The 27015-nt window shown below is 39.9% G+C and overlaps 1 protein-coding gene across 10 annotated transcripts in view; it reads left to right on the forward strand.

The window, feature by feature from the left end:
* The window catches only part of UTRN (utrophin), a 565993-nt gene that overhangs the window by 470765 nt on the left and 68213 nt on the right, over window positions 1–27015 (forward strand). For all 10 annotated transcript variants that reach the window (XM_055535865.1, XM_055535867.1, XM_055535866.1 and 7 more), the window contains 2 exons: window positions 20213–20274; window positions 21782–21856. In XM_055535865.1, the coding sequence (XP_055391840.1) occupies window positions 20213–20274; window positions 21782–21856 (137 nt within the window). The remainder of the gene's footprint in view (window positions 1–20212; window positions 20275–21781; window positions 21857–27015) is intronic.

Consider the following 27015-nt stretch of genomic DNA (forward strand, 5'->3'; position numbering starts at 1 on the left):
GGGCTCATAAAATGAGTTTGGAAGTTTACCTTCCTCTGCAATTTTCTGGAAGAGTTTGAATAGGATAGGTGTTAGCTCTTATCTAAATTTTTGGTAGAATTCAGCTGTGAATCCATCTGGTCCTGAGCTTTTGTTTGTTGGAAGATTTCTGATTATGGTTTCAATTTCTGTGCTTGTGATGGGTCTGTTAAGATTTTCTATTTCTTCCTGGTTCAGTTTTGGAAAGTTATACTTTTCTAAGAATTTGTCCATTTCTTCCAAGTTGTCCATTTTATTGGCATATAGTCGCTGATAGTAGTCTCTTATGACCCTTTGTATTTCTGTGTTGTCTGTTGTGATTTCTCCATTTTCATTTCTAATTTTGTTGATTTGATTCTTCTCCCTTTTTTTCTTGATGAGTCTGGTGGATTGTTTGTCTATTTTATTTATCTTCTCAAAGAACCAGCTTTTAGCTTTGTTGATTTTGGCTATGGTCTCCTTTGTTTCTTTTTCATTTATTTCTACCCTAATTTTTTATAATTTCTTTCCTTTTACTAACTCTGGGGTGCTTCATTTCTTCTTTTTCTCATTGCTTTAGGTGTAGAGTTAGGTTATTTATTTGATTTTTCTCCCGTTTCTTGATGTAGGCTTGTATTGCTATGAACCTTCCCCTTAGCACTGCTTTTACTATATCCCATATGTTTTGGGTTGTGTTTTCATTTTCATTCGTTTTTATGCATATTTTGATTTCTTCTGTGATTTGTTGGTTATTCAGAAGTATGTTGTTTAGCCTCCATATGTTTGTATTTTTAATAGTTTTTTTTTTTCCTGTTCAGTTCAGTCAGTTCAGTTACTCAGTCATGTCCAACTCTGCAACCCCATGAACCACAGCATGCCAGGCCTCCCTGTCCATCACCAACTCCCGGAGTTTACCCAAACTCGTGTCCATTGAGTGGGTAATGCCATCCAACCATCTCATCCTCTGTCGTCTCCTTCTCCTCCCGCCCTTAATCTAGGTTCACAGAGTTACATGGAGATGAGAAGAGGGAGGAGGGAGATAGAGGTGACCAGGAGGAGAAGAGGGGGAATCAGAAGGGGAGAGAGCAGTCTAGCCAGTAATCAATTCCCTGTTTTCTCTCCACAGTCTTGAACACTCAGAGAGTTTCACAGAGTTCCATAGAGAAGAGAAGAGGGAGGAAGGAGACAGAGGTGACCAGGAGGATAGGAGGGAGAGTCAAAAGGAGAGAGACCAGTCTAGCCAGTGATCAGTTCCCTAAGTGTTCTCTACAGTCTGGAACACCTAAAGAGATTCAGAGAGTTAAGTAGAGAAGAGAAGGGGGAGGGAGGAGATAGAGGTGACCTGGGGGAGAAAAAGGAGAGTCAAAAGGGGAGAGAGCAATCAAGCCAGTAATCACACTCCTAAGTAAAAATAAATACTGAAGATTGGATTCTTAAAGGTACAAAATTGATATCAAATACCAAAAAGCCAAGATTAAAAATCTAGAGTAGAGCTTAGACTCTCAAAAATACAATATTAAAAAAAAAACAAAACAAAATCACAAAAGTTATAAAAAAACATGAAATTTGCTTTAAAAATAGGGCCTTTTTTGGCAAGGTAATAGTAGGTTAAAAAAGGAGCACGTGTATACCTGTGGCGGATTCGTTTTGATGTTTGGCAAAACTAATACAGTGTTTCAGGTTTAAAAATAATATAAAATTAAAAAAAAAATATTAGGTGAGCTTCAAAGTAAAAAAAAAAAAGAAAATTAAAGCAGTAATAAAGAACTTAAAAATTTTTAAAAATTTAAAAATGATAATAGTAAAATATATCTAGGAATTTCTCTGGAGCTGTTGAGGGCAGTGTGGGGTCAGTTCAGTTTCAGATAGTTCCTTGTTCCAGCTTATACTTCTTCTCAAGATCTATAGGTCCCTTCCAATGTAGTCAGTGCTAACTACATGGGTTTTAATCTGTTGCACCTGTCACTTACAAAGCGTTTCTCTCTTCTTTGTTTATTTTGGCTTCCTCTGTTTGCAAGTCTCTTCAGTATCTAACTTCCACCCTGACACAAGGGGGTGAAGGTGGTCATTTATTTAGGCTCACTTGTTCAGTTGTGCTGTGGGATGGAGGAGCACTGCAAACAAATATCACTGGCGTGTGTGGGGAGTGCTCACAGTGTCTGGGCCACACTGGATTTGCCCCTGCTCACGGTGTGTGTGCTTTCCCGGTCTACACTGCTCAGGCTCCAGGTTGCTCTGCAGGAGCTGTCTAAAGCAAGCCCTGCATTACGTGCACTTCCCAGGTCTATGCCGCTCAGGTTCAGGTTCTTGGGTACTCCACAAAGGCACAGACTCGGTTGGGCCTGCGTTTTGTTCCCTTCCCATGTCCGAGGAACTCAGGCGACCAGGTGTTTGGTGAGTGCACTCTCTCCAGGTGGATAGGTGCATCTTATCACCTCCCCTGTCCCTGCCACTTGGTTTCCCTGGTGTGCAGTGGGCGTGCCATCTCAGGTGTGCCGAGCGTCTCCTCTGGGGAGCTGATCTCTGGCTGCGATCCTCCTGGAGGCTGTCAACCATCCAGGATCCCAGGAAGACTTAGTTAGCAACTGGGAGGCTGCTTGCAGTTTGGTAGAGGATGCAGTCTCTGAGGGCGAGTTTGCTTCTCGCCTTCTGGCTCTGGCTGTCGCCCCCGCCTGCCTCCAGCAGGGAATGGGCTGGTCCCCTGCTGGCTAGCTCTCCTCTGGTATTCGCTCAGTCCTTTTTTCTGTGAGCAGGCCGGCAGTGGCCTTAGATTAGAGCTTTTCTTGGGAAAGTTCTCTCTCTCTCTCTTTCCTCTTTTTCTTTTTTTCTCTCTCTCTGCCTATCTCACAGTTTGGGATGCTTTCTCACATTAGCTCTCTCAGATTGTCCTCAGGGCGTTCAGGCATGGTCCTTACCCTAAGCAATGCAGCCCGCACCTCCCTGTTCAGTGCCCCCTTGCTGGTGGCGGATGCGAGCGTCTGGGCTACTTTTCCCTACTTTTCCCCTGAGAGTTGCAATTAGGCACATAATCTGTGGGGTTTATTTATTTATTTTTTTCCTCCTGGTTATGTTGCCCTCTGTGATTCCAAAGCTTCCTACAGACCCACCAGGGAGAGGGTTTCCTGGTGTTTGGAAACTTCTCCTCTTTTATGACTCCCTCCCTGGGACAGTCTCCGTACCTAACCCTTTTGTCTGTCTTTTTATCTTTTATATTTTGTCCTACCTCCTTTCGAAGAAAATGGGCTGCCTTTCTGGGTGCCTGGTGTCCTCTGCCAGGGGTCAGAAGTTGTTTTATGGTATTTGCTCAGCGTTGAAATGATCTTCCAATGAATTTGTCAGGGAGAAAGTGGTCTCCCCATCCTATTCCTCTGCCGTCTTAGGACCACCCCTCTGTACCATATTTTCTTTATTCATTTTTCTGTCTGGATGTTTAGGTTGGGAGCCTCAGATGTGTGCTCTGTGATGACCTAGATGGATGGGGTGGTGAGGGGGTGGGAGAGAGGTCCAAGAGGGAGAGGACATATGGTATATATATATAGCTGACTCACTTCATTGTACAACAGATACTAACACAACATTGTCAAGCAATTTTACTCCAATTAAAAAAAGAGAAGATGCAATCATCAAATTCAAATGTGACATTTTAATTTTTATTCCACATAATAATAACGATAATTATAGTATTAGAGAATTTTAATTTGCTTGGTGAATGTTGACTTGAATATTACAGGTTTTGATATAAATCTGACATACTGCAGTAGGCAGAATCTGGCCATATAAAGATACCCACTTCCTCACCCCTGGAAGAGAATAGGTTAGGTTATATGAGGATGTAGAAGAGGGCATGATCCAGGGATGCAAGCAGCTTCTAGAAGCTGTGAAAGGCAATATGCTCTCAGAACCTTCAGAGAGGAACACAGCCCTGCAAACCTTGATTCCAGCTCAGAGAGATATAGATAATAATTTGTTACAGCACAGACTGTATGGACTGTATTTATATGGACCTCTAGATTTTGTGTGGTACATGTATTAGTTTTCTATTGCTACTGTAACAAATTATCATCCATGTCTCCCTGAGCTGGAATCAAGGTTTGCAGGGCTGTGTTCCTCTCTGAAGGTTCTGAGAGCACATCCCCTTTCTTTGACTTTGGGAGCAAATAAAAATAAAATTTTTTTTTTATTTTACTTTACAATATTGTATTGGTTTTGCCATACATCAGCATGCATCTACCACGGGTGTACACGTGTTCCCCATCCTGAACCCCCCTGCCACCTCCTTCCCCTAAATTAAAAGGAATTTTTGTATGTTCAAGTTGATTAAATGTGACTGAGCATTACATTGTCTAAGTCAAAATTTCACTAGATCAATATTTTTATAATTTGGGGAGGATCTAGCTGAACTGTTTCCTTGCACAGTCTAGAAGTTCTTATGGGGCAGGCAGGTAAAGTGAAGGCTGGTTTCTCTGGCATTTTATTTGCTAGAGTGTATAACTAGCATTTCAAAATAAGTATAACACATTGATGGCCAATATTTTTAATGTGGCCTATAGGATTGTAGCATCCTGAAATATTTTGAATGCCATTAATGAAAGATTGGATTTTCTTAAGATTTTAAATTTTTAGTGTTAAATGTCTTAGGATTTTCAAATATTTCAAAATCTGCCTGTGTACATAGAATGAATTTTTTTATATTTAGAAAACTTGTTTAACCAGATTGTTCCATTACTTGCTCTGTTGTGAAACCTAACAGTTTATTTAGACCTCGTAAAGAAGGCACATCAATCACTAGAGATAAGGTTATGTAGGCCAGTGTTTCCAGATGAAAAATTATTATGAAAACAAAATTTATTTCCCATATAAATTAATAAGTAAGTAAATAATGAATGAAAAGGATTTTAATATATACTTCCCTTTGCATGGTTGCTCAAGTAAGTAGAAGAAAAATGTTAGAAACACGTTTTACATGATTGTCACACAACTAGTTTCCTGGAACATATTAAGATATATTAATTTGACCAACAAGAAAGTAATATTCCAGTAGAAATATTAGATATTTTCACTATTTAAGTATACAGTTTTATGTACTCTAATGCTAGAGGATAGTAAGAAAGTTGGTAGAGAATACGAAGGACAAATTATTTTTATTTTGTATTTTAATTTTATTGGTCAGTTAAAATATACTTGGATGGTTCCTCAATGCATTTCTTTCTCTCTATTAATATTTTGAGGTGATCTGCCATGGTTCCATGACTTATTTATTTCTAGAAAAAGATAGGATATAGATCTGAACTGTAAGAATCTGTATAGTGTAAGTCCCTCTGTTAATATCTTAAGTTGAAACTCATATCTTTCAGTGATCTTGCTGCTTATAAGATAGACTTTCCAGAGCTGATCTACTCATTTTTTCTTTTTTACTATAGTCCAATGCCAACTCATTGCTCCATCAATTTAAGAAAATTTGAAATGACTCTTGCTGCCTTCACAGTGTACAATAATACTGTAAAATCAAGATCTCTTTCTTTGTGAATTTTTGGCCCTGCATTGTGCTTTTACAAGTTGTTCATTTCCTCAACTAAAAGTTAACATCCACAGAGTTTCAGGTATAAAGGGAATGATGAATAAAAGCCTTGAGTTGAATTTTCTTAATATATCATAATTATCATGTAAAACTCATTGCTTCTCTTTTTGATGCAGAAATAATAATAATAATTCATAGTCATAGAGGGTGATAATGATCATTGTAATAAATGATATGTTTTGAATATTCACTTGCTAGCCACTGTGCTAATCCTCTGCCTGGGTTATCTCTTTTAATTCTCACAGTAGCCCAGTGAAGTATAGGTACTATGGTGGTGGTTTAGTCGCTAAGTCGTATCCAACGCTTGCGACCCCATGGACTGTAGCCCATCAGGCTTCTCTGTCCATGGGGCTTTCCAGGCAAGAATCCTGGAGTGGATTGCCATTTCCGTCTCCAGGGGATCTTCCCGATCCAGGAATCGAACCCGGGTCTCCCACATTGCAGGCGGATTCTTTACCGACTGAGCTATGGGAAGCCCATAGGTACTATCATTACCCCATTTATAGACAAGGCTGAGAAGCCTGGTAGGCTACAGTCTGTGGGGTCTCAAAGAGTCGGACACGACTGAGTGACTTCACGTTCACTTTTCACTTTCTAAGTCATAAGTACACACATAACTTGCTTGAGATCACATAACTGGTACATGTCAGAGCTGGCATTCAAACTCCAGGGCCTGAAACCTTGGCAGGTATGCATTTACTGCCTCTTATTCCCTGTGTTAGAAGAGGTAGAGAACAGAAATTTTTAGTCCATGGAAAATTGGGATGGGATGAAAGATTATATTTAGGGAATGAAGTCAAGTGGAGAAATTAGGAGCAAACATCCTTTCTTTCATACTGTAGACTGGTTACCATCTGTTGTGCCCCTGCTATGTGTCAACAGTGAAATTCAGGGCTGTCTTAGGACAAGGCCTTGTTTTCTTCCATGTTGCACTTTGCCTTTTCCATAGGATTCTCCATAAGCTATTTTCTGTAGGCCTGATGTATGATTAGGGCTTCCCTAGGGGCTCGGTGGTAAGGAATCTGCCTGTCGATTGAGTTGGCATCACCTAAGCTCAATCCCTGGGTCATGAAGATCTCTTGGAGAAGGAAATGGCAACCCACTCCAGTATTCTTGCCTGGGAAATCCCACAGACAGAGGAGCTTGGAGAGCTACAGTCCATGGGGTCGCAAAAGTGTTAAACATGACTCAGCAACAATCTATGATTAAGAAAAGTTCACACTGTGGTCTGACAATGGACTAAGGTGCTCTTCTGTAGGTAGTGAATGTCGTTTGCCACAGTCCTGCCAGTGGGATGGTGACAGTTTGGAGGTGGTGGGGAGAAGACTGGCCCTCCTCTACTTTTTCTCATGCACAGGGTCTGTAGGTTTCTGACACTGGGGAGATTTCCATCTGTGAGGAGCGTGGCCAGCAAAGCTGGCTTATAGGTCCCTTGGGGCTTTTAGCATAGCTGCTGCTCTACCTTATTCAGCTTGTTAAGTAAGCCATCCTGGTTCATAGAATTTCACGAGGGGTAGTTAGGAAATAGAACTTTCCTCTCTCTCTCCGCAGTGGCTTCTCTAAACCCCACGTGTGTGACTTTTCAGTAAGCCTTAATACAGATGATGATTCTGCTCTTTATGACAGCTTCAAGCTCTCAGCTCAGTTCTATAGCTTTATTTTCCCCATTAGAATCTGAAGTACAAAGTTTAATTCTTTCTAATGCAGTCACACACACCCAGCTTCAACATGAAGACTTTAGTCATCTCTGATACAGATAATACCTGTCACCTTCCCTACAGCTGACATTCCTCAATCTTACAATGTATTCACCAGAATAAATGAATCTTCAGCTACAAATACCACTACCTTGCAGTCTCTGCCTTTTCTAAAGCCTCCTTATGAATAGGTCTAAGTCAAGATTTCCCTACATATATTACATTTAGTCTCTTTTATATTTTCCTTTTCCATCCTTGTGTTCATTATGGGTAATCCTGCAATACTGTTTTGGACCCCTTTCTTGCCTCCCAAGGGCACCCTCTGCTGCCCTAATTCATCAATTCCTAGAAAAAAAGATGAAGTTTATAGTTGTAAATGAAATCTTGGAGAGCAAGTAGTTGTTCTTTATAGCAGTCATGCAATTTATTTGCATAAACTGTATATACTTGTCTCATTATGTATGTACAGTCTAAAGGAGAGAATTAATGCTTATTTCTTTAGAGGAATTGTGAACCCTGCTTAGATAATGTAGGTGAAATATTTCTCCCCTTAATAAGAGCAGAGAGGAGTGGCAGCATGGGAAATTCAAATATCCAGCCTCACTAGGAAATCACAGCTAACAAAGGTATAACAACATCAAAAAAGAAATTAACATAAAACATTTTATCTTTAAAGGTTAAGGAAACTGATCCCAAAGCAAAATAAATCCACAACAAAGATATTTCTAACAATGAAAGATAACAGTTTTCTCTGAAAGGCTTCCCAAAGCAGCCCTCATCTCTCTCCACCTTCATCAGGATGGGAAAGGGTGTCTTTTTGATCCCCGAATTTTAAGTGGAGAAGTCTTTTTTTCCATAAATGGGGTTTGTGTTTTTGGTTTTAATGATAAAGAAATAAATGAAACAGAAATATAAGAGAATGTCCTAGAGAGTCTGCTTTTCTGAGAAATGATCTGTGACTTTATTTTTATTGAAAATAAAATATTTAAAACTCACTGGGCCAAATCTGCTGATGAGGAGGTAAAAATGAATTTGCTTTATAAGAAAATTAAGTACCTTGGGATCACTTAACCTCCTGGGCTTGGGGGCAGCTTCAGACAAAGAAGCGTACCTTAGCTCACTTGGAAACCAAGCAGCAGACTGCCTGCTCTGCAGCAGCCCCAAACGGGCAACTTCTAGAGTACTTACCAGTGTAAATGGTTTGTTGAGATAATTTAGGTGGAGCTGACGTTGTCTTAGAAATATATCGACTAGTTCAGGACTAGAGAAGATATCTTTCCTGCCATTCATCCATATGTTGCTGGTGCCAGAGATATTATAACCATGAAGTGGAATTTTGGCTTGGAATCTTCTGGATTACTCAGCTTCATTGATTTATAACAGCACTGTCAGTCGTACTGTACAATTTGATTTTTAGGGTCAGGGAAGCAATTAATAAATTTTACCATATAGCATAGGAAGGATCACTGAGGGATCATTAAGGAAAAAAAAATGATAACTGAACTTGAATTTGTAATGATTCAATTTTTAAAATAGTCACTACAATTAGCAAAGGTACAGAAGTAATAATGATCAAATAAATAGTGAAATAAATAGAATATCTTTTTCTGTACTGATTATAACCTGAAATGATACAGTAAAAAAAATTCAATACAACCCTATAGTAAAAATTAGAATTAATTTCTCATTTAAGATATATGTGAAATGGGACTATCTTCGTGGTCCGGTGGTTAAGACTTTGCCTCCCAATGCAGGGGGTGCGGGTCCCTGGGAGCTAAGATGCCATATGCCTCGGGGCTAAAAAAAACAAAACATAAAACAGAAGCCATATTGTAACAAATTCAATAAAAACTTTAAAAATGGTCCACATTAAAAAAAAACTTAAAAAAAATAAAAATAAATGTGAAAGAGAAAAAATAGTTCTGTTTAAAAAACTAAGTGATATAAGTTCAGCTTTGAAAAACAAAACTTAAAGGATACAACAATAAATTGAACTCTGGTAGGAACATAAACCTGAGGTTAAACCCTCAGGCAAGGGCGTACACAGCAGGGTCAGTGCCACGACGATCACCTATAGGTCTTCTGTTGGTTATGTGTTGGCTGAGGGTCTGATTCTCCCTAGTTTGAGGGCTTAAAGAGACAGGAGGGTAGAGTTGGGTGAGCTCAGGGCTTCCTTTGAGTTCTGGGCTGAAGTAGAGATATTACCAGAGTGGAGGTTCTCTTGCATTTGTCAAATGTTTTATTCTTGCAGTCAGTCTTCCACTGCCTTAAGACAATTCTAACCTCTCTCTCCGGTATCTCCCCTCACACCCAGGCACATCCACTTTGGTCATTAATCCTACTACTTTACTTAAGCACACACAAACAAACCTTGTCTTATTGTTCCATCATCCACATGTGGGGTGTTGACATGTATTTTGGGGTAGCTTTTATGTGCTTGTGTCTTTGAGCCTACTCCTACGTGTGAGAGAACTTTTAAGTGCATTTTTAAAAAACAAAATTCAGCTAGGTAAATTTACACATCTAATTGGCTTTATTCAACAATTTATGAAGTGGACAGCATCCCATTTAGTAAATGGAAAGCAGCTTCAAGGAACTGTACAAAATGGAAGGCTTTTATAGAAACTGGAGGGAAAGGAAGGAGCTGATAACAAGGAAGTTATTAGCCAAAGAAAAGAAAGGATTGTTTCAGGACAGGTCATCTTATTTTATGGGGAAGGGAATGTAAGAGTCTTCTTATATAGATTCCCTCACAAGTGCTAACCAGGAAATTTCAGACTAATGGTTTATTCCACTCCTGGGAGAGGGTGAAACTGCAGTTGGGTTAGGTATTAAGTCTTGGTGGGGTTTAGCACAAGTGACTCCATTTTGGGTTTGTTGTTTCTTTTTAATAGCATTTTATAATTGAATCCAAGAGATTATCCATTGTTTACAACTATGTCTTCATTATCATGACAAATGAATGGCATTTTTTATGGTTGTATGATATCCATGGGATCATATATCTTACTTGGATTTTGAATAGAAAGGTTTTGTTTTTTTTTTCTTGAAATCTTGACATTCACACTTTAAGTTTTTCCTTAGATTTATTCTTATGTTTCCAAAAGTGTTATCCTGGATTTTATGCCTTTAAAAGATTAGAGAATGATAGAAAGTATTGGTGAAGACTCAAGAAGTTAGATATAACCAGAGAAACAAATATGTTTACCCTCATACAGCATCCTTATCTACTACCCTGTCCCCTCCCGAGTCCGCTCAACCCTAGTGACACACACAAGCAAACACAAACACACAAGCATGCACACAAAGCATGAATCAACATTATGATAGGTGTATGCCATATTCTTCATATATTCAAGGATGATGAAACCAAGATTGAGGGGATTATAAATTCCAAAATGTCACCTCTTAGATCTTTAAAAAGATATTACTCAGATAAATGATATCACATGAGGTTGCCAAAATGTGTTTTAGTCTGTATGCTTTCATCACTTGAATGTAAATTTGATTACTTGGGAGCTCTACTTGATCCCTATATATAACTTGTATATGTAAACAAGGTGTTCAGATAGTGTACATTTTGCCTACATCAACTTCATTCTGGATATTCTGTTTTTTACATAGCATCTCTCAGCGTCTACTACAGTAGATAACTTACTTCTGAAGCCTCTACCCTATTTCTCTTTGCTTATGAGGAGAGGCGGAGAAGGCAATGGCACCCCACTCCCGTACTCTTGCCTGGAAAATCCCATGGACAGAGGGGCCTGGTGGGCTGCAGTCCACGGGGTCGCTAGGAGTCGGACTCGACTGAGCGACTTCACTTTCACTTTTCACTTTCATGCATTGGAGAAGGAAATGGCAACCCACCCCAGTGTTCTTGCCTGGAGAATCCCCAGGACGGGGGAGCCTGGTGGGCTGCCGTCTAGGGGGTTACACAGAGTTGGACACGACTGAAGCAACTTAGCAGCAGCATGAGGAGAGGTCTAATGAGCTGAAGACAGAAAAGCAGGCATTCCACTTAACAACATGGAGTGCCTTGATAATTTTGACAGGACCAGTTTGGGTGGAGTGAGGTTAAAATCCAAATAGAAGTGACTTAAGTCCTGAATGAATCTGGAGGATGTGAACTATTCATAAGAAAATTTTGTAAAGAAGACAAAATGGGTCCTAGGTGGCAGGAAATGCAGATTCAAGATAGGGTGTGAGTAAGTGTGTGTGTGTGTGTGTGTGTGAGACAAAGAGAGAGAGAGAGAGATTGAGATTAAGGATGGCTAACCCTTCTAACATGGAAAAGAAATGCAAAAAAGCAAAATGGCTGTCTGGGGAGGCCTTACAAATAGCTGTGAAAAGAAGAGAAGCGAAAAGCAAAGGAGAAAAGGAAAGATAAAATAATCTGAATGCAGAGTTCCAAAGAACAGCAAGAAGAGATAAGAAAGCCTTCTTCAGCGATCAATGCAAAGAAATAGAGGAAAACAACAGAATGGGAAAGACTAGAGATCTCTTCAAGAAAATCAGAGATACCAAAGGAACATTTCATGCAAAGATGGGCTTGATAAAGGACAGAAATGGTATGGACCTAACAGAAGCAGAAGATACTAAGAAGAGATGGCAAGAATACACAGAAGAACTGTACAAAAAAGATCTTCACCACCCAGATAATCATGATGGTGTGATCACTGACCTAGAGCCAGATATCCTGGAATGTGAAGTCAAGTGGGCCTTAGAAAGCATCACTACGAACAAAGCTAGTGGAGGTGATGGAATTCCAGTGGAGCTATTCCAAATCCTGAAAGATGATGCTGTGAAAGTGCTGCACTCAATATGCCAGCAAATTTGGAAAACTCAGCAGTGGCCACAGGACTGGAAAGGGTCAGTTTTCATTCCAATCCCAAAGAAAGGCAATGCCAAAGAATGCTCAAACTACCACACAATTGCACTCATCTCACACACTAGTAAAGTAATACTCAAAATTCTCCAAGCCAGGCTTCAGCATACGTGAACCGTGAACTTCCTGATGTTCAAGCTGGTTTTAGAAAAGGCAGAGGAACCAGAGATCAAATTGCCAACATCCGCTGTATCATGGAAAAAGCAAGAGAGTTCCAGAAAAACATCTATTTCTGCTTTATTGACTATGCCAAAGCCTTTGACTGTGTGGATCACAATAAACTGTGGAAAATTCTGAAAGAGATGGGAATACCAGACCACCTGACCTGCCTCTTGAGAAACCTATATGCAGGTCAGGAAGCAACAGTTAGAACTGGACATGGAACAACAAACTGGTTCCAAATAGGAAAAGGAGTACGTCAACGCTGTATATTGTCACCCTGTTTATTTAACTTCTATGCAAAGTACATCATGAGAAACGCTGGACTGGAAGAAACACAAGCTGGAATCAAGATTGCTGGGAGAAATATGAATAACCTCAGATATGCAGTTGACACCACCCTTATGGCAGAAAGTGAAGCGGAACTAAAAAGCCTCTTGATGAAAGTGAAACTGGAGAGTGAAAAAGTTGGCTTACAGCTCAACATTCAGATAACGAAGATCATGGCATCCTGTCCCATCACTTCATGGGAAATAGATGGAGAAACAGTGGAAACAGTGTCAGACTTTATTTTTTGGGGCTCCAAAATCACTGCAGATGGTGACTGCAGTGAAATTAAAGACGCTTACTCCTTGGAAGGAAAGTTATGACCAACCTACATAGCATATTCAAAAGCAGAGATGTTACTTTGCCAACAAAGGTCCGTCTAGTCAAGGCTATGGTTTTTCCTGTGGTCATGTATGGATGTGAGAGTTGGACTGTGAAGAAGGCTGAGTGCTGAAGAATTGATGCTTTTGAATTGTGGTGTTGGAGAAGACTCTTGGGAGTCCCTTGGACTGCAAGGAGATCCAACCAGTCCATTCTGAAGGAGATCAGCTCTGGGCTTTCTTTGGAAGGAATGATGCTAAAGCTGAAACTCCAGTACTTTGGCCACCTCATGGGAAGAGTTGACTCATTGGAAAAGACTCTGATGCTGGGAGGGATTGGGGGCAGGAGGAGAAGGGGACGACAGAGGATGAGATGGCTGGATGGCATCACTGATTCGATGGACGTGAGTCTCAGTGAACTCCGGGAGTTGGTGATGGATAGGGAGGCCTGGCGTGCTGCGATTCATGGGGTCGCAAAGAGTCGGACATGACTGAGCGACTGATCTGATCTGATCTGATCTGAACCCTTCTACATTTGCATTCTGAACCTAGTCTTATTGAGAGAGGGGTTGATAATCAGCACAAGAGTTGTTTAGAAATCTTTGGGAAGAATTGGCCCTTCATAGGAAACGGGGTCACTTCTCATTTAAAAAAAAGGGGGAAGCAGATAACATGGCAGATGTAGGGAAGCTTATTGATTTAGAGGTGGGAAGATGAAGGAATTCTAGTGTGATGATTTTTAGTTTTTTAGATGTAGTGTGAGATAGAGTTAAATGATACTAAGACAGGCGGGGAAATTTACTTAGGTTTGGGGAGTGAGATGGTGGCGGTAATTGTTGCCTTGGGCTCTGGGAAGCACTTTATTAGGGAATGTAGTGCATTTGCCAGCACTTGGACATTTGAGGTTTGAAGTCAAACATTTAAAGTAAAATCAGCCTGTTGAGTGATTTTCTCCAGCTGTATTCATGAACAGCTGCTCTGGTCCAGAGAAGACAAGTAATTGAGCTGATCCATGCTTCGGTTTTGCCAGGAGTGAGAGAAGCAAGGGAGATGAGGTTGTTTGTAATGATTATAATGATGGACCTCGGACTCAAATTTAGACAGCTTCATCAGAAATATTTTAAAACCTCAATCGTGCAAGTACACGTCCATATTAAGAACTCAGGCTTAAAATCAGACCATCTGGGTTCAAATTCCATTTCTACTATTTACAAACTATGACCTTGAACAAGTTATCTAAGTTTTTCCTAGGTTCATTTATTTGTAAAGTGGGGATAATATTGGCACCGAACTCAGAATTATTGTTTGGTTTTGAGTTTATATATAGAAAGAGTTTAGGAGAGTACTTGGTACAAATTGCGCATTCAAATAATAGGCCATTACTGTAATTAATATTACATATCCTCACCTAGTGTATTAGGTTTTACTGTGTATAGCAGTTGGGCTTCCCACGTGTCACAATGGTGAAGAATCTACCTGCCAATGCAAGAGACGCAAGGGACGCAGGTTTGATCTCTATGTCGGGAAGATACGATGGAGTGGGAAATGGCAACCCACTCCAGTGTTCTTGCCTGGGAAATTCCATAGATAAAGGAGCCTGGCAGGCTACAGTCCATGGAATTGCAAGGAGTCAGACACAACTGAGCACATGTGTACACATGTACCATGAAGAAGAAATATTTCTCTTTCTGTGATTGTCTTAGCCAGAGCATTATATTCTCACACACATTTATATTTTACTTTTATATTTTTAATTAGCTAACTCACCTATAATGCTTTTCTCTTATGTATGTTACTCAGTCATATCTGGCTTTTTGTGACCCCGTGGACTGTAGCCCACCAGGCTCCTCTGTCCGTAGAATTTTCCAGGCCAAGAATACTGGAGTGGGGTGCCATTTCCTTCTCCAGGGGATCTTCCCAACCCAGGGATCAAACCTATGTCTCCTACATTGGCAGGGAATTCTTTACCACTGCACCACTTGGGAAGCTTTTTCTCTTATAAGCCTTTATAATTAAAATTGGAATGGAATGATAAATAGCAAACCCCACAAAATCCAGTTTCAAACATTAAATTAGATAGATAAGTAACAAGAAAGTGTGTGTTGGTTTTTGAATATCCAGCATCCCATCTTATCATCTTTTAATGAAAAAAAAGAGACCACCCTAATGAGAACAAATGGGTTCAACAGATATCTTCCCCAGAGCAGTCTTTGCTTAGAAATCAGTATCATATTGATGTTATTTGTAAATTGCTATTGGTTCACTATATTATATACTGGGCAAGTGTTGTGGCCCAACAGTTTTTGTCTTCTCTTCATTGGTGCACAGTCTTATTTGTATTTACGTTTCTTTGGCTTGTAAGAACACATTATGAATAATAATAGCTAGAAGCATATGCTACTTATTAACCATACTGGTTTAATATTTCATCAAAGTCCATAAAATATAGAGTCATATGTTGTCCAAACTGGAACACTTAAGGATACAGGGACACTTTAATAACTATATGTGACAGCAGGTATAATACAGGACTGTCCCAAGTTTTGAAGGATAATTTAAAAAATTAGGTAATGGAGATCTAATGCACAACACAGTGATTTATAAAAACCGATACTGTATGATGAGGGCCTCCCAGGTGGCTCGGTAAAGTGTCTGCCTGCAATGCGGGAGACCCAGGTTTGATCTCTGGGTTGGGAAGAGCCCCTGGAGAAGGAAATGGCAACCCACTCCAGTACTCTTACTTGGAAAATTCCATGGACAGAGGAGCTTGGTAGGCTATAGTCCATGAGGTCGCAGAGTCAGACATGACTGAGCAACTTCACTTTCACTGTAGGATAAATTTGAAAGTTGCTGAGACTAGACTTTAAATGTTCTTACCACAAAAAAAGGAAATGATGATTGTGTGATGTGATAATGGTGTTAGATAATGGTATAGTGGTAGTCATATTGCAGTATGCAAATATATCAAACCAACACGCTGTACACCTTAAACTTACACAATGTTGTATGTTAGTTGTGTCATAGTCCAGGTGCGGGTTGGAAAAGACTTTCCAGGCATGAGACAAAATGAGAGGGAAATAAAGTTTATTAGAATGGGAGATGCTGTTAGAACAGTGGGCCTGTGAGAACCGACATTGAGTGGGGGTCCTTAGTCCACTTTTATACCCAGGGTACAAGGAGTGGGATAGGGTCTTGTAGGTCATTTGCTGATTGGATGAGGCATGTATACTGACTGGGTCAGGGAAGAGTAAGACAAATACTTTCTCCTTATGGGGCAGGAGGGGAGACAGTTTATACTGCTCAGGAAGACCTGAAATCCATTAATAGTTACAACATGGTGGGAGGGAGGGCCATAAGGGTCTGGTTTTTTCCATTCCTGCATTCCAAGAACCTCCTTGGTTTTATCTGCTCTTTCATCCTTGAGACACCACAAATTGTACCTCAATTAAAAATTTTTTAATTTTAAAATTTAAATATATAAAATAAAATTTAAACTATGGAAAACCTTGACTTGTACAAATATAAAAAGAGCATTCAGTAAATAATAAGAGAATGGGTAAGAAGTTCTAGCAGGTTCCAAGGAGAATACTAAATATTAGTCTTTATAGTTAAGTAAGGCATGCTGAAATGAATTAACAATGGATGCAAAGCTGACAGACTGGTCAGTATCCATCAGGACAATAATCACTTGCATTCGAGTGGACACAATTTGCATTTCTGTGGACAAAAAATCATTTGCATTACTATCAGTTTTCTTCATTTTGTAGAGTTTAAAATAGCTTAAAGATAATCGCAGCTACACAGGTGTATCACTCACTAATTTCTGGCCCACATCAAAGGCCTTCACAGTTTTCCCTGATGCGAGCAGGCTAGGCACCTGCTTAGGTATATGTCACATATTCTTGCTGTTGTTTGCATCACATGATCTGGACTTAACTCCTGATTGCTGCTTTGGTGGATTTTTTGATTTTTCATTTATTCTTAGACTCCTGTGTTGGTTCCCTCTTAAAATGAGGATTTTTAGTAACAAAATTGGAATTTTATTTTACAGTTTGTCAAGTTGTACAATATAAAATTCTACTCCTCTTTCATATTTGAGATTGGCCAGAACCTAAACTGTTGTTATTTTGGGGGGGGGAATGCTACTTTTATTCTGTTTTGGTTGCCTCCTCTGGGAGGACTGGAAGCATTTTGGCAGGAGGAACTGAGCAATCTGCAGCTGTTCAAATACTTTGAGCCTTTGGATTGATTGTGGATTTTGCTTTAAAACCCTCCCCCCACTTAAAAAAAAAGAGTGAAAGAAAACCCAACAATCAATTGCATCTACTACTTTTTAAAAAAAAAAACTGTTGTTTGGTAAGCTGCAATTTTACTTTTGTAACCAGAGGCTGTGTTTATTTTCAGCTTTGGCAGTTCTGCCTAATGAATCAACTGGTATTGAATTCACAAGGGGAGGTGCCGTTTCCCGCCCTCCATCTGTTTGCCAAATGTGTGTGTTCCCTCAACTCGTGGTGGTGGCTTCAACTAAAGAGAGCCATTAGCAAGCGGGTGTTCTCACTGATTTCTCAGTCCTCTGTCTGACTGCTTGCTGGTATTTTTCCCTTGTGGTTCCATAGAGGTTGTTTGCCAAAGCACCACACTTGTGATTCTAGAGAAAGTGTGTGTTTGTTTGTTGTTTAGGTATAAAGTTTGGCTCTGCATTACTTATAGTTTTAGTTTGATTCTTGAGCCTTGGTTTGGTCCTTCACGATGGGGTGTCTGTCTCTAAGCAGTAGTGTTGCCATGGGGATTGAAATTACTCCAAAGAGGAGACAAGAGCTCAAGTGAATCCTAGTAGGCTCTCTTAAAAACTGGGAGCCTGTGATGAATTTCTTTGGATTGCACTCTATTTTCAGCAAATCCTTCTTTAATTCTTTTTCTTCCCTTTTCTTTTAAAATTCTTATTGGTAATAGGGAGGAAGCTGTTTTATTAGCAAAATTTGGAGGTATCTTTTTCATGTTTTACTTTCATTTGTATTAGGAGTCTTTTAGGTCAGTACTTCTTGAATGTGCATATGAATCACTTGAGATTTTGATGAGATGAAGATTCTGATTCAGTCAAAGTATGAGATTTTGCATTTCAATTCAGCACAGGCCACACTATGAACAGTAAAAAAAACACCTCAGGGCACATAACTTTGGTACTTTTCCCATGGTCTTTGGAATAATTTAGATAGTCAAAGGGTAGAATGATTTGGTTGGCATTTAGTACCAAAGTGTTTGGAGATATTTGCCTTCACACTGGTATCAGGAACCAGGTAAAGCATTCAGACAACTTTCTAACTCTTCCCAAGATAGACCTTCACATTGAACATATGTTATTTTGTTTGAGATTTTGAAATTTCTAGGACATTTTACATACCCAATTTCAAATCTAAACTTGAAATTTTTTCCAAAGTAAAGTATGAGTTATTTGGGAGTTCTATTACTTGTGTACAAAAACACTGATTATGTTCTTTTTCCAGTGACATGCCTCACTTCTTGATATATTACTTAGGTTTTAAAAATAATTTCCCTGACATTTGATTGTATGAGTATTTTAATATCACTGTCTCTTGTGTACTGTGCGATTTTATTTAGCCTACTAAACAGTTTTATAAGAACTGAGTGTTATCTAGGAAGTCTTTTGAGTACTATTAAATGTTATTACTCTATTCTGACCTAGATAATGAACAGTAAACTATTTTAAATAAGGCCACTGACCCACTGAAGAGCTGTTCACCACATATACACACAAAGAAGGAACCTAATTTAAGCTGTACATTGATCTGTATTACCCTCACCTTATTCCCCCAAACTTCTAATTAGTTTTGGAAGTTACTGAAAAAGAGAAGGTACAACAACTTGCTTTTAAAGCAAAGGATAAGGATCATGAAAAAAAACAGTTCAATACTTATAAAAAATACTGGCTAACTGGAGGAGGCTGAAAGAAGAGTATGAAATTAAAATGGCAAAAGAGAAATCCATATGTAAGGAGAGTGAAGAATCTAGATGTTCATGAAGAGCATGTCAGGGAAGAGAAACAACTTTTTCTCCACTCTCTTAGGTTCAGTTATTGGGGGTCTGTGAATTAAGGTGACAAAGGACAAATTTGCAGGAGAAAAGAGTTTATTTATGAATGCAATCTGCATACAGTGATGAGTAACTTAAGTGGCTAGAATTTAGGGCTTATATACCCAATGCAGTAGAGGAAAAGAACTGGGTAGAGAAAGGCTCCTATGAGAAGACCCAGTAGGTTTCTTTAGGAAACACATGTGTTTCTTGAGGAGAACAAACATGAGATAAGAACGTTTGTGATAATATTTGTTTGTGCAAGTGTGAGTGTTTTTTTCTGTTATTTTCATAGCCCTGAAACTCTTGGAGAGCCTTGTTTCCCAGAAGATACTACTTTAAGCCAGATAAAGGAAGCTCTGACAAAGCTTCTTGCTCCATTTGTTGATTCTCAGATATCTTCAACTTAAGATAATCTTTGTGCTAATCTTTGTACTCTAAGGGTGTGAGGTCTGAGTGAATCCCCACAGGAGAAGAGGGCACATTTACAGTGAAGAAGGAAAGACTTGAGGCTAAAGAGGAGGAAGACTCAGTGGATTGTGTGATGGAGGTGTTATTCACAGTTCTCCTCATTTCCCTCTTTGGAAATTTGATTAGGACTCCTAAAGTTAAACGACTCTTCAGAGCACTTCTGCTCTCAGAGAATTTATTCTGAATGAGAATCTACATCAGCCGGACACAGGTAGAGTTATTTTGGAGCCTACACCTGTCTGGCTGCCTCAAGCCTGAGGCTCCAGGGTCCGTGACAGTCACATTTTATACCTAGGTTTTAATCTTTAGCTGTAATTCTTTTTGAAACAGATAAAGCATATTTATTTATCTATACTGTCATGATATATTTGCTCAAACAAAAATCTAATGTTGTTTCATATACTAAGTATTAGGTTGGCCAAAGTGTTCATTCGGGTTTCCATAAGATGTTACAGAAAAACCCAGATGAGCTTTTTGGCCAGAACAATAATAACTGGGCCACATAATAACTGGAAAAACCCAAACAAGCTTTTTGGCCAAAACATTAATAAGCCTAAGTGATCCATCAAGGGGATAATTTTGTATGTATTCTTAAAAATTTGAATAAGAATTCACTTTGCATATTTTCTGTGTGGCAATTACTATTTTATACAGTCTTTTATTTAAATGTATTATTTTTTTTTCCTAGTCATCAAACACAGACAACCTGTTGGGATCATCCTAAAATGACCGAACTCTTTCAATCCCTTGGTGAGTGTTATTTTAGTTAATAGTAATTAATTGACTTCAACAACTGAGAATTGTATTTCTTAAATGGATTCTAGTCACCAGTTTTCCTTACATGGCATATTATGTTTACAGGACCATGTCACGGGCATGTAAAAGCAGTTGAATTTCTAAGGGCAAAGCAGTAAACAGATTTTACTTTTCTTAAGAGAACGTATTGCTCACAATAGCATGAACTCAAGAAGGTTGATTTTAAAAGAAGTATAATTGGTTTTACCTCCCTCATATTGTATCATCTTAAGCTTCAGCTTTGTGTGAAAACAAAAACAATAGAGTACAGCAGCCTGTAATCCACTGCTTCATATTTACTTTTTGCTCACTGTTTATTTATTAAATATTATTAAATTAGCTTGTCTAATTTCATTTTGTCTAAGTAGTCATTAAAAGCTAAATTCACTTTAATAAAAATGCATGAGAACACGTGAGATGAGAATCCTAACATTGTAGATTTCTAGTAGAATATGGCTGAGCTGATTATTATTACTGCTTCTCGTAGGTCATTCCAATGGCTTTGAAAGAATTTTCTTACAAGGGATCTAAAGTGCCATTGGAGAAGGGGAGTGGCACCCCAAGGCGCTCATTCGCACTGCCATTTCAGCAAGGAGGGGGCACTCCTTTTATCTCTTTATATACCAGGCTTCTGTGTGAGCTTTCTCTTGGATTGAGTGAGGACAGTTACAAAGGTTGAACGAACAAAAGACAAACCACTGGATTGTTTTAGTTTGTAAAATGAGCACGCCAATGTTAAGAATTAGAGACTAACTCTTCTAATCTCTCTTATGGATACTCTATCTTTAGAAGACAAAGAAAGAAATTCCAGTGTCTTTTTTTCTCAATTTGACGCTAAATCTTTCAGGTTTTTTTAATTAAGATAATATATAACATTACATTAGTTTCAGGTGTACAACATAATGATTTGATATTTGTATATATTGTAAAATGATCACCATGTAAGTCTAGTTAACATCCATCATCAAACATAGTTACATAATTCTTTTTCTTGTGATGAGAATTTATAAGATCTATTCATTTGGCAACTTTTGAATAGGCAATATGGTATTATTAACTGGAGTTAATCTATCATTTCTAAAGATTTGAATATTGATTATTGTATAATTTTAACCAGATTGATTAAAGGGTGGAAGAAGCAAATAGAGCAGGACAGAAGGAGCATAGAAATAAGACTAGCTTTGCGAGTAGTGAGATGGACAGCCTAGGTGGCAGAAAACTGATTGTCCTTGTGGGGAAATGCCCTGGAAGAGAATCCCTCTTAGCAGCAGAGAAGACAGCCTATGGTGTGATGAACATTTAATTATTTTCTTATAAACGCTGTGGATTTTAGGAAAAGACCTTTTCATGTGAAAAGACATAATAATTTTCCATCATTGAAGGGAACAGATATATTCTTGCCATTCTATGTAAGTTAAACAATCCTAAGCATGCTTTCTGAATGTTCCATTTTCCGTTTCAGCTGACCTGAATAACGTACGTTTCTCTGCCTACCGTACAGCCATCAAAATCCGAAGACTCCAAAAAGCGCTATGTTGTGAGTTTATTCTGCCAGAGTTAATCACTCTGCTGTTTGGATTGCCTTTCTTGTGTTTTTTTTTTTTTTTAAGACAAAGATAAATGAAGAGGGTGATGTGTTTGTCGAGTTAATCTGATTTTCAGTGTACCTCACTCAAGGAGTTGGCTGTGTTTCTGTGAATGCTCTATTATTCGCCCCATCAGCAAGCATGCAGTAGTAAAACAAATGAACATATGCCATTCTCAGTTGGAGAACAAAATTAACCAAAATACAGGAGTCACATAAAAAGCTTTTTCAAAAATTATGCTGCCACCCAATTTAAAAGGATTAAATCAAGGAATTGAAGTAGTAGATCATTGCCTTTTTAGTACTTTGTATTCATCTGTAGGATTCATTTGGAGCATAGGATTCGAAACAGTTTAATTCAGAGCAATCATATAATAAAGAAATACTGAAAAATTATATTCCTGATCCAAAGTTGAATTGACCATTGTTGTCCTTCAATCACTAAGTCCTGCCTGACTCTTTGTGACCCCAGGACTGTAGCACGCCAGGCTTCCCTGTCCTTCACCATCTCCAAGAGTTTGCTCAGATTCATGTTTATTGAGTCAGGGATGAGATCCTTAGATAGTATCACTGATGCTGCCACCCCCTTCTTTTGCCTTCAGTCTTTACCAGCATCAGGGTCTTTTCCAGTGAGTCAGCTCTTCACATCAGGTGGCCAAAGTATTGGAGCTTCAGCTTTAGTCCTTCCCATGAATATTCAGGGTTGATTTCCTTTAGGATTGACTGGTTTGATCTCCTTCTGTCCAAGGGGCTCTCAAGAGTCTTCTCCAGCACCACAATTCTGTGTTCATTTAAAGCTCTGTGTTCATGTAACACAGTGTCTTGAGACATTTAATATTATCAATATGAACTTTAACCTGTAGAGACTATGTTCATAATGGTAATCTATGATAATTTGGGGTTTCCCTTGTAGCTCAGTTGGTAAAGAATCTGCCTGCAGTGCAGGAGACCCGGGTTCAATCCCTGGGTTGGGAAGATCCCCTGGAGAAGGAAATGGCAACCCACTCCAGAATCTTTGTCTGGAAAATCTCATGGACAGAGAAGCCTGGTGGGCTGCAATCCATGGGGTCGCAAAAAGTCAGCCATGACTAAGTGACTAACACACACACATGATAGTTTTACTAAAGGATTATTCCTTCTCCCATAACCTAAATTTAAGTATCAATATGAATGCTTTGCAACAGAGTATAGATTCATGCTATCTGCATTCTATCTGTAGCTTCTATTCTATAGCTTTAATGATTGAGTCTACTCAAAGAACTTTTAGGCCTTATCAGGTAGTTAATATGCAAAGTGACATGTGCCTTTATGTTTATAACAGCATAACTTGAATAATTCCAAATATTCTTGTTGCTACCTTTTGTTAACAGTTGTTGTATGTCTAGGCCATTCAGTGAAGCTTTGCAGGTTACCCTTAGAAATGATATATTACATTTAAAAATCTGCTAGGTCAGTAGAAATGAAAAGTACAGTTTAAGCTGGTTATGTGAGGAGAGTTGAGGAAAGAGATGAGTAGAACCATTCCAAGAAAATATAGCAAGGCAAAGCTTTAGAATAAGAAACACTTAAGCTATGTTTGGGCTTCCCTGGTGGCTCAGCTGGTAAAGAACGCACCTGCCAATGCAGGATATGCAATAGATGTAGTTTCAGTCCCTGGGTTGGGAAGATCTCCTGGAGAAGAGAATGGCAATGCAGTCCAGTATTCTTGCCCAGAAAATCCCATGAACAGAGGAGTCTGGCGAGCTACAGTCCATGGGTCACAAAGAGTTGGACCCAACTGAGCGACTAATGTGGTGGAAGCTACATGTGGAAGAGCTGTCTGAAGGGCTGAAAAAACCTCCAAGTGAGGCAATGGGCAAGAGGCTGACATGGTCTGGAAGCCCATCATCCTCAGAGCGCCAAAGATGATTGGCAGATTGTAGCAGTCACAGCAAGGATGGCAGAATGACCAGTTCCCAAATAGAAAGCCTGCACACTCTGGCTGGTGATCTGTCTGTTCAGCCGGAAGGGAATAGGAAGTGAATTGGGAGCACACAGAAGGAATTTTAGGGAGCTCAGTCGGGCCAGGGTGCCAACAGTTTTGAAAGAGGCTCAGCTGCATGTCTGGTGTCCAGCTGACAGACCTGGAAGGACTTCTCAGGCCGGATGAGCTGTAGAATGAGGACAGATGACTCAGCCACAACAATAATGCAGTGGGCAGCCTTTCCCTTCTCCAGGGGATCTTTCCAACCCAAGGATTGAACCCAGGTCTCCCACATTGCAGGTGGATTCTTTACCAGCTGAACCATATGGGAAGCCCAAAAATACTGGAGTGGGCAGCCTATCCCTTCTCCAGGGGATCTTTCCAACCCAGGGATTGAACCCAGGTCTCCCACATTGCAGGTGGATTCTTTACCAGCTGAGCCATATGGGAAGCCCAAGAATACTGGAGTGGGCAGCCTTTCCCTTCTACAGGGGATCTTCCCAACCCAGGAGCTGAACCAGGGTCTCCTGCATTGCAGGCAGATTCTTTACCAACTGAGCTATCAGGGAACCCTCTCCATTGACAGGAGATGGCTTTGTATCACTGTGAACGCTGGTACAGTTTTCAGTAATACTTGTGGGCAGATAAACAGATTAAGCGCATTTACTTGTTTAATTCTGTGGGTTCTCTGAGTCCTAAGGAACAAACTCTCCTTCAACTCATCCCTTCAAACTGGAGAGGAGCAGAAGAGACATGCCTCCCACCTCTAAACTAAATGACCTTTAGTGTGACACTCACTTAGAAATGGGCTGGGTTGTGTTTGATTGCGAACGTTCCAGGTGATGTCCTCAGGGCCACCTGGGCCCCACTTTCTCAGCTGTCTCTGCCCCCATTAAGCTCTTAGTGGGGCCTTGGCACCCCTAGTCCAGCTTACCTGTTTATGATTAATCTGCTCCTTCCTCTCTCATCTTTTCTGTTTACTTGAAATGCCTTGACCCTTCCTCTGCAATCTTCTGCAACCCTTTATTCCCTTCCAATGCTGTTAAAAATTTACTTCTTTTGGAAACATTTACAAGCTAATCCCACCTGCCTGCAGCTTTTCCAGAACTTTATGATGGCCTGTAACGACTTTCTCTCCCATCGAGCGCCCGTCGCGTGCCTTTGTGTGGCAGATAATGTGAGGAGGATTGCGCTGTCTGCATCAACACCTGCTTTGAGTCAACAGTTGTCTCTCATTCTGTGTAAATCTCCACCCAGCATAGTGTCCTCACAAAGAGGGCATATTGTTGTTGCTACCATTGTTCTTTCATTTATTAGGCTCCAAGATTGGGCAGGGGATAAAACAATAGAGACTTGGTTCCCACACTCAAGGAATGTAAATTCAGACACAACCCCCCTGCTTACAACAGGTCTTGCCACCCTCCACATGGAACGGCCTTTACCTTGGCTAGTCTCTCCATCCCCCTCATTCATCATGGCCCATGGTAGACTCTTGCAGTTCGAGTGGATGCTGAAAGGGCAAGCTCTGTTTTCTGCTCCTCCTGCCTGAAGAGCTCATTCTTTCTTTTTAGGTCCTAGTTTAACTGTCACGCATGTCTGACCAGACTTTCTTGGCTACTCGGCTCCAAATTAGGTCACTCCTGATTTCGCATCTCATAAATTCAGTTCTTTCCTAATGTGACACTTGTTTGTTCTTCAAGCTCTCACAGTATTATATTTGATGTTTGGATATTTTCTTTATAGATTGAGGTACTATAGAATGCTTTCTGTTTTGTGTAAGTTAGGAGATAGAGCCACTCATGGATGTATGTGTTCTGTTCAGTTCAGTCGCTCAGTCGTGTCCGACTCTTTGCGACCCCATGAATTGCAGCACGCCAGGCCTCCCTGTCCATCACCAGCTCCCGGAGTTCACTCAAACTCATGTCCATCAAGTCGATGATGCCATCCAGCCATCTCATCCTCTGTGTTAGGCGATATCTAAGATCAAAATACCAAGGGAACAGAGGACAAGTAAGAGCTCAGGTGAAAGATGATGAAAGCTGAGCGTTGGAGGGGAGATGAGAACACAGATTTGTGAGGAGGAGGGAGAACTAAGGACTGGGGGATTTGGTACTTGATAGATTGCAGAGAGTGAAAAGAAAGTGTTAGGGTATCTCGGGAGTTACAGACTGATGATCTGTGGACGATAGTAACAGCCTTGTTGTTCAGTCACTAATTCGTGTCATGTCTAACTCTTTGCTACCCATAAACTGTAGAATGGCAGACTCCTCTGTCCTCCACTATCTCCCAGAGTTTGCTCAAATTCATGTCCATTAAGTCAGTGATCCTATCGAACCATCTCTGGATTTCTGTGTCATGAAAAGGCAAGACCTTTATTTGCACGTATTAAGGTGGAGATTCCTGGAAGAAGATAGTATAGCTCTGACTGGGAACAAAGCAGCAGGAATGTGGATTGGATATTCAAGCAGGAGATGAGAAAGAGAATCTAGAGTATTCCAGAGAGAAGTAATAACTGCAGTAATGAAAGTGAATGAGAGCATCAGACTTACAGAGGGAAAGGGCAGACATGAGACCTTGAGCACCACGGACACTTCTGAGATGTCTGGGGAAGAGGAGCTAGGAAGGGTGCTATGAAGGGATGGTTAAACATTTCAAGAGGAGGAGAGTCATAGAAGCCCAGGGTCAGATGCTTAAACAGTGTGTGTTTTTGCAGAACCGAAGAAAGGTGATCCAATTCCATTCAACCCCCTTTGCTTCATTGTGGGTTTAAAGAAAAGCCTTAAAGTTGGTAGAAAATGATTCTTCTGTTTATTTCATTTGCTGCATGACTGAGCTGTCATTTGTCTCTCTTTGAAAAGAGAAAATCATCATTTTCTGTGATTTAAATGTAGTCTGTCATTAAAGGTACCTAAATGTGACACACTTCAGGGAGATGTATTCCTGGCTTAGGCACTAAGGTAAAGTGTCAGAATAAATCACTAAAAATTGAAGACATGGTCGTCTGTGGGATGTGGCAAATCACTGTCACAGCTACAAAGTGTATCACAAAGGAGGCTTTTCTAGAAGAAATTCAAGGACAGCCTGATCCAGGAAATGGTCTTTTTGGAATTTGGTCTTTTGTCACTTCATGCCATGTGGGGATGTAATA

This window comes from Bubalus kerabau, chromosome 9 (genome assembly GCF_029407905.1).
Source record: "Bubalus kerabau isolate K-KA32 ecotype Philippines breed swamp buffalo chromosome 9, PCC_UOA_SB_1v2, whole genome shotgun sequence".
NCBI classification, from domain to species: domain Eukaryota; kingdom Metazoa; phylum Chordata; class Mammalia; order Artiodactyla; family Bovidae; genus Bubalus; species Bubalus kerabau.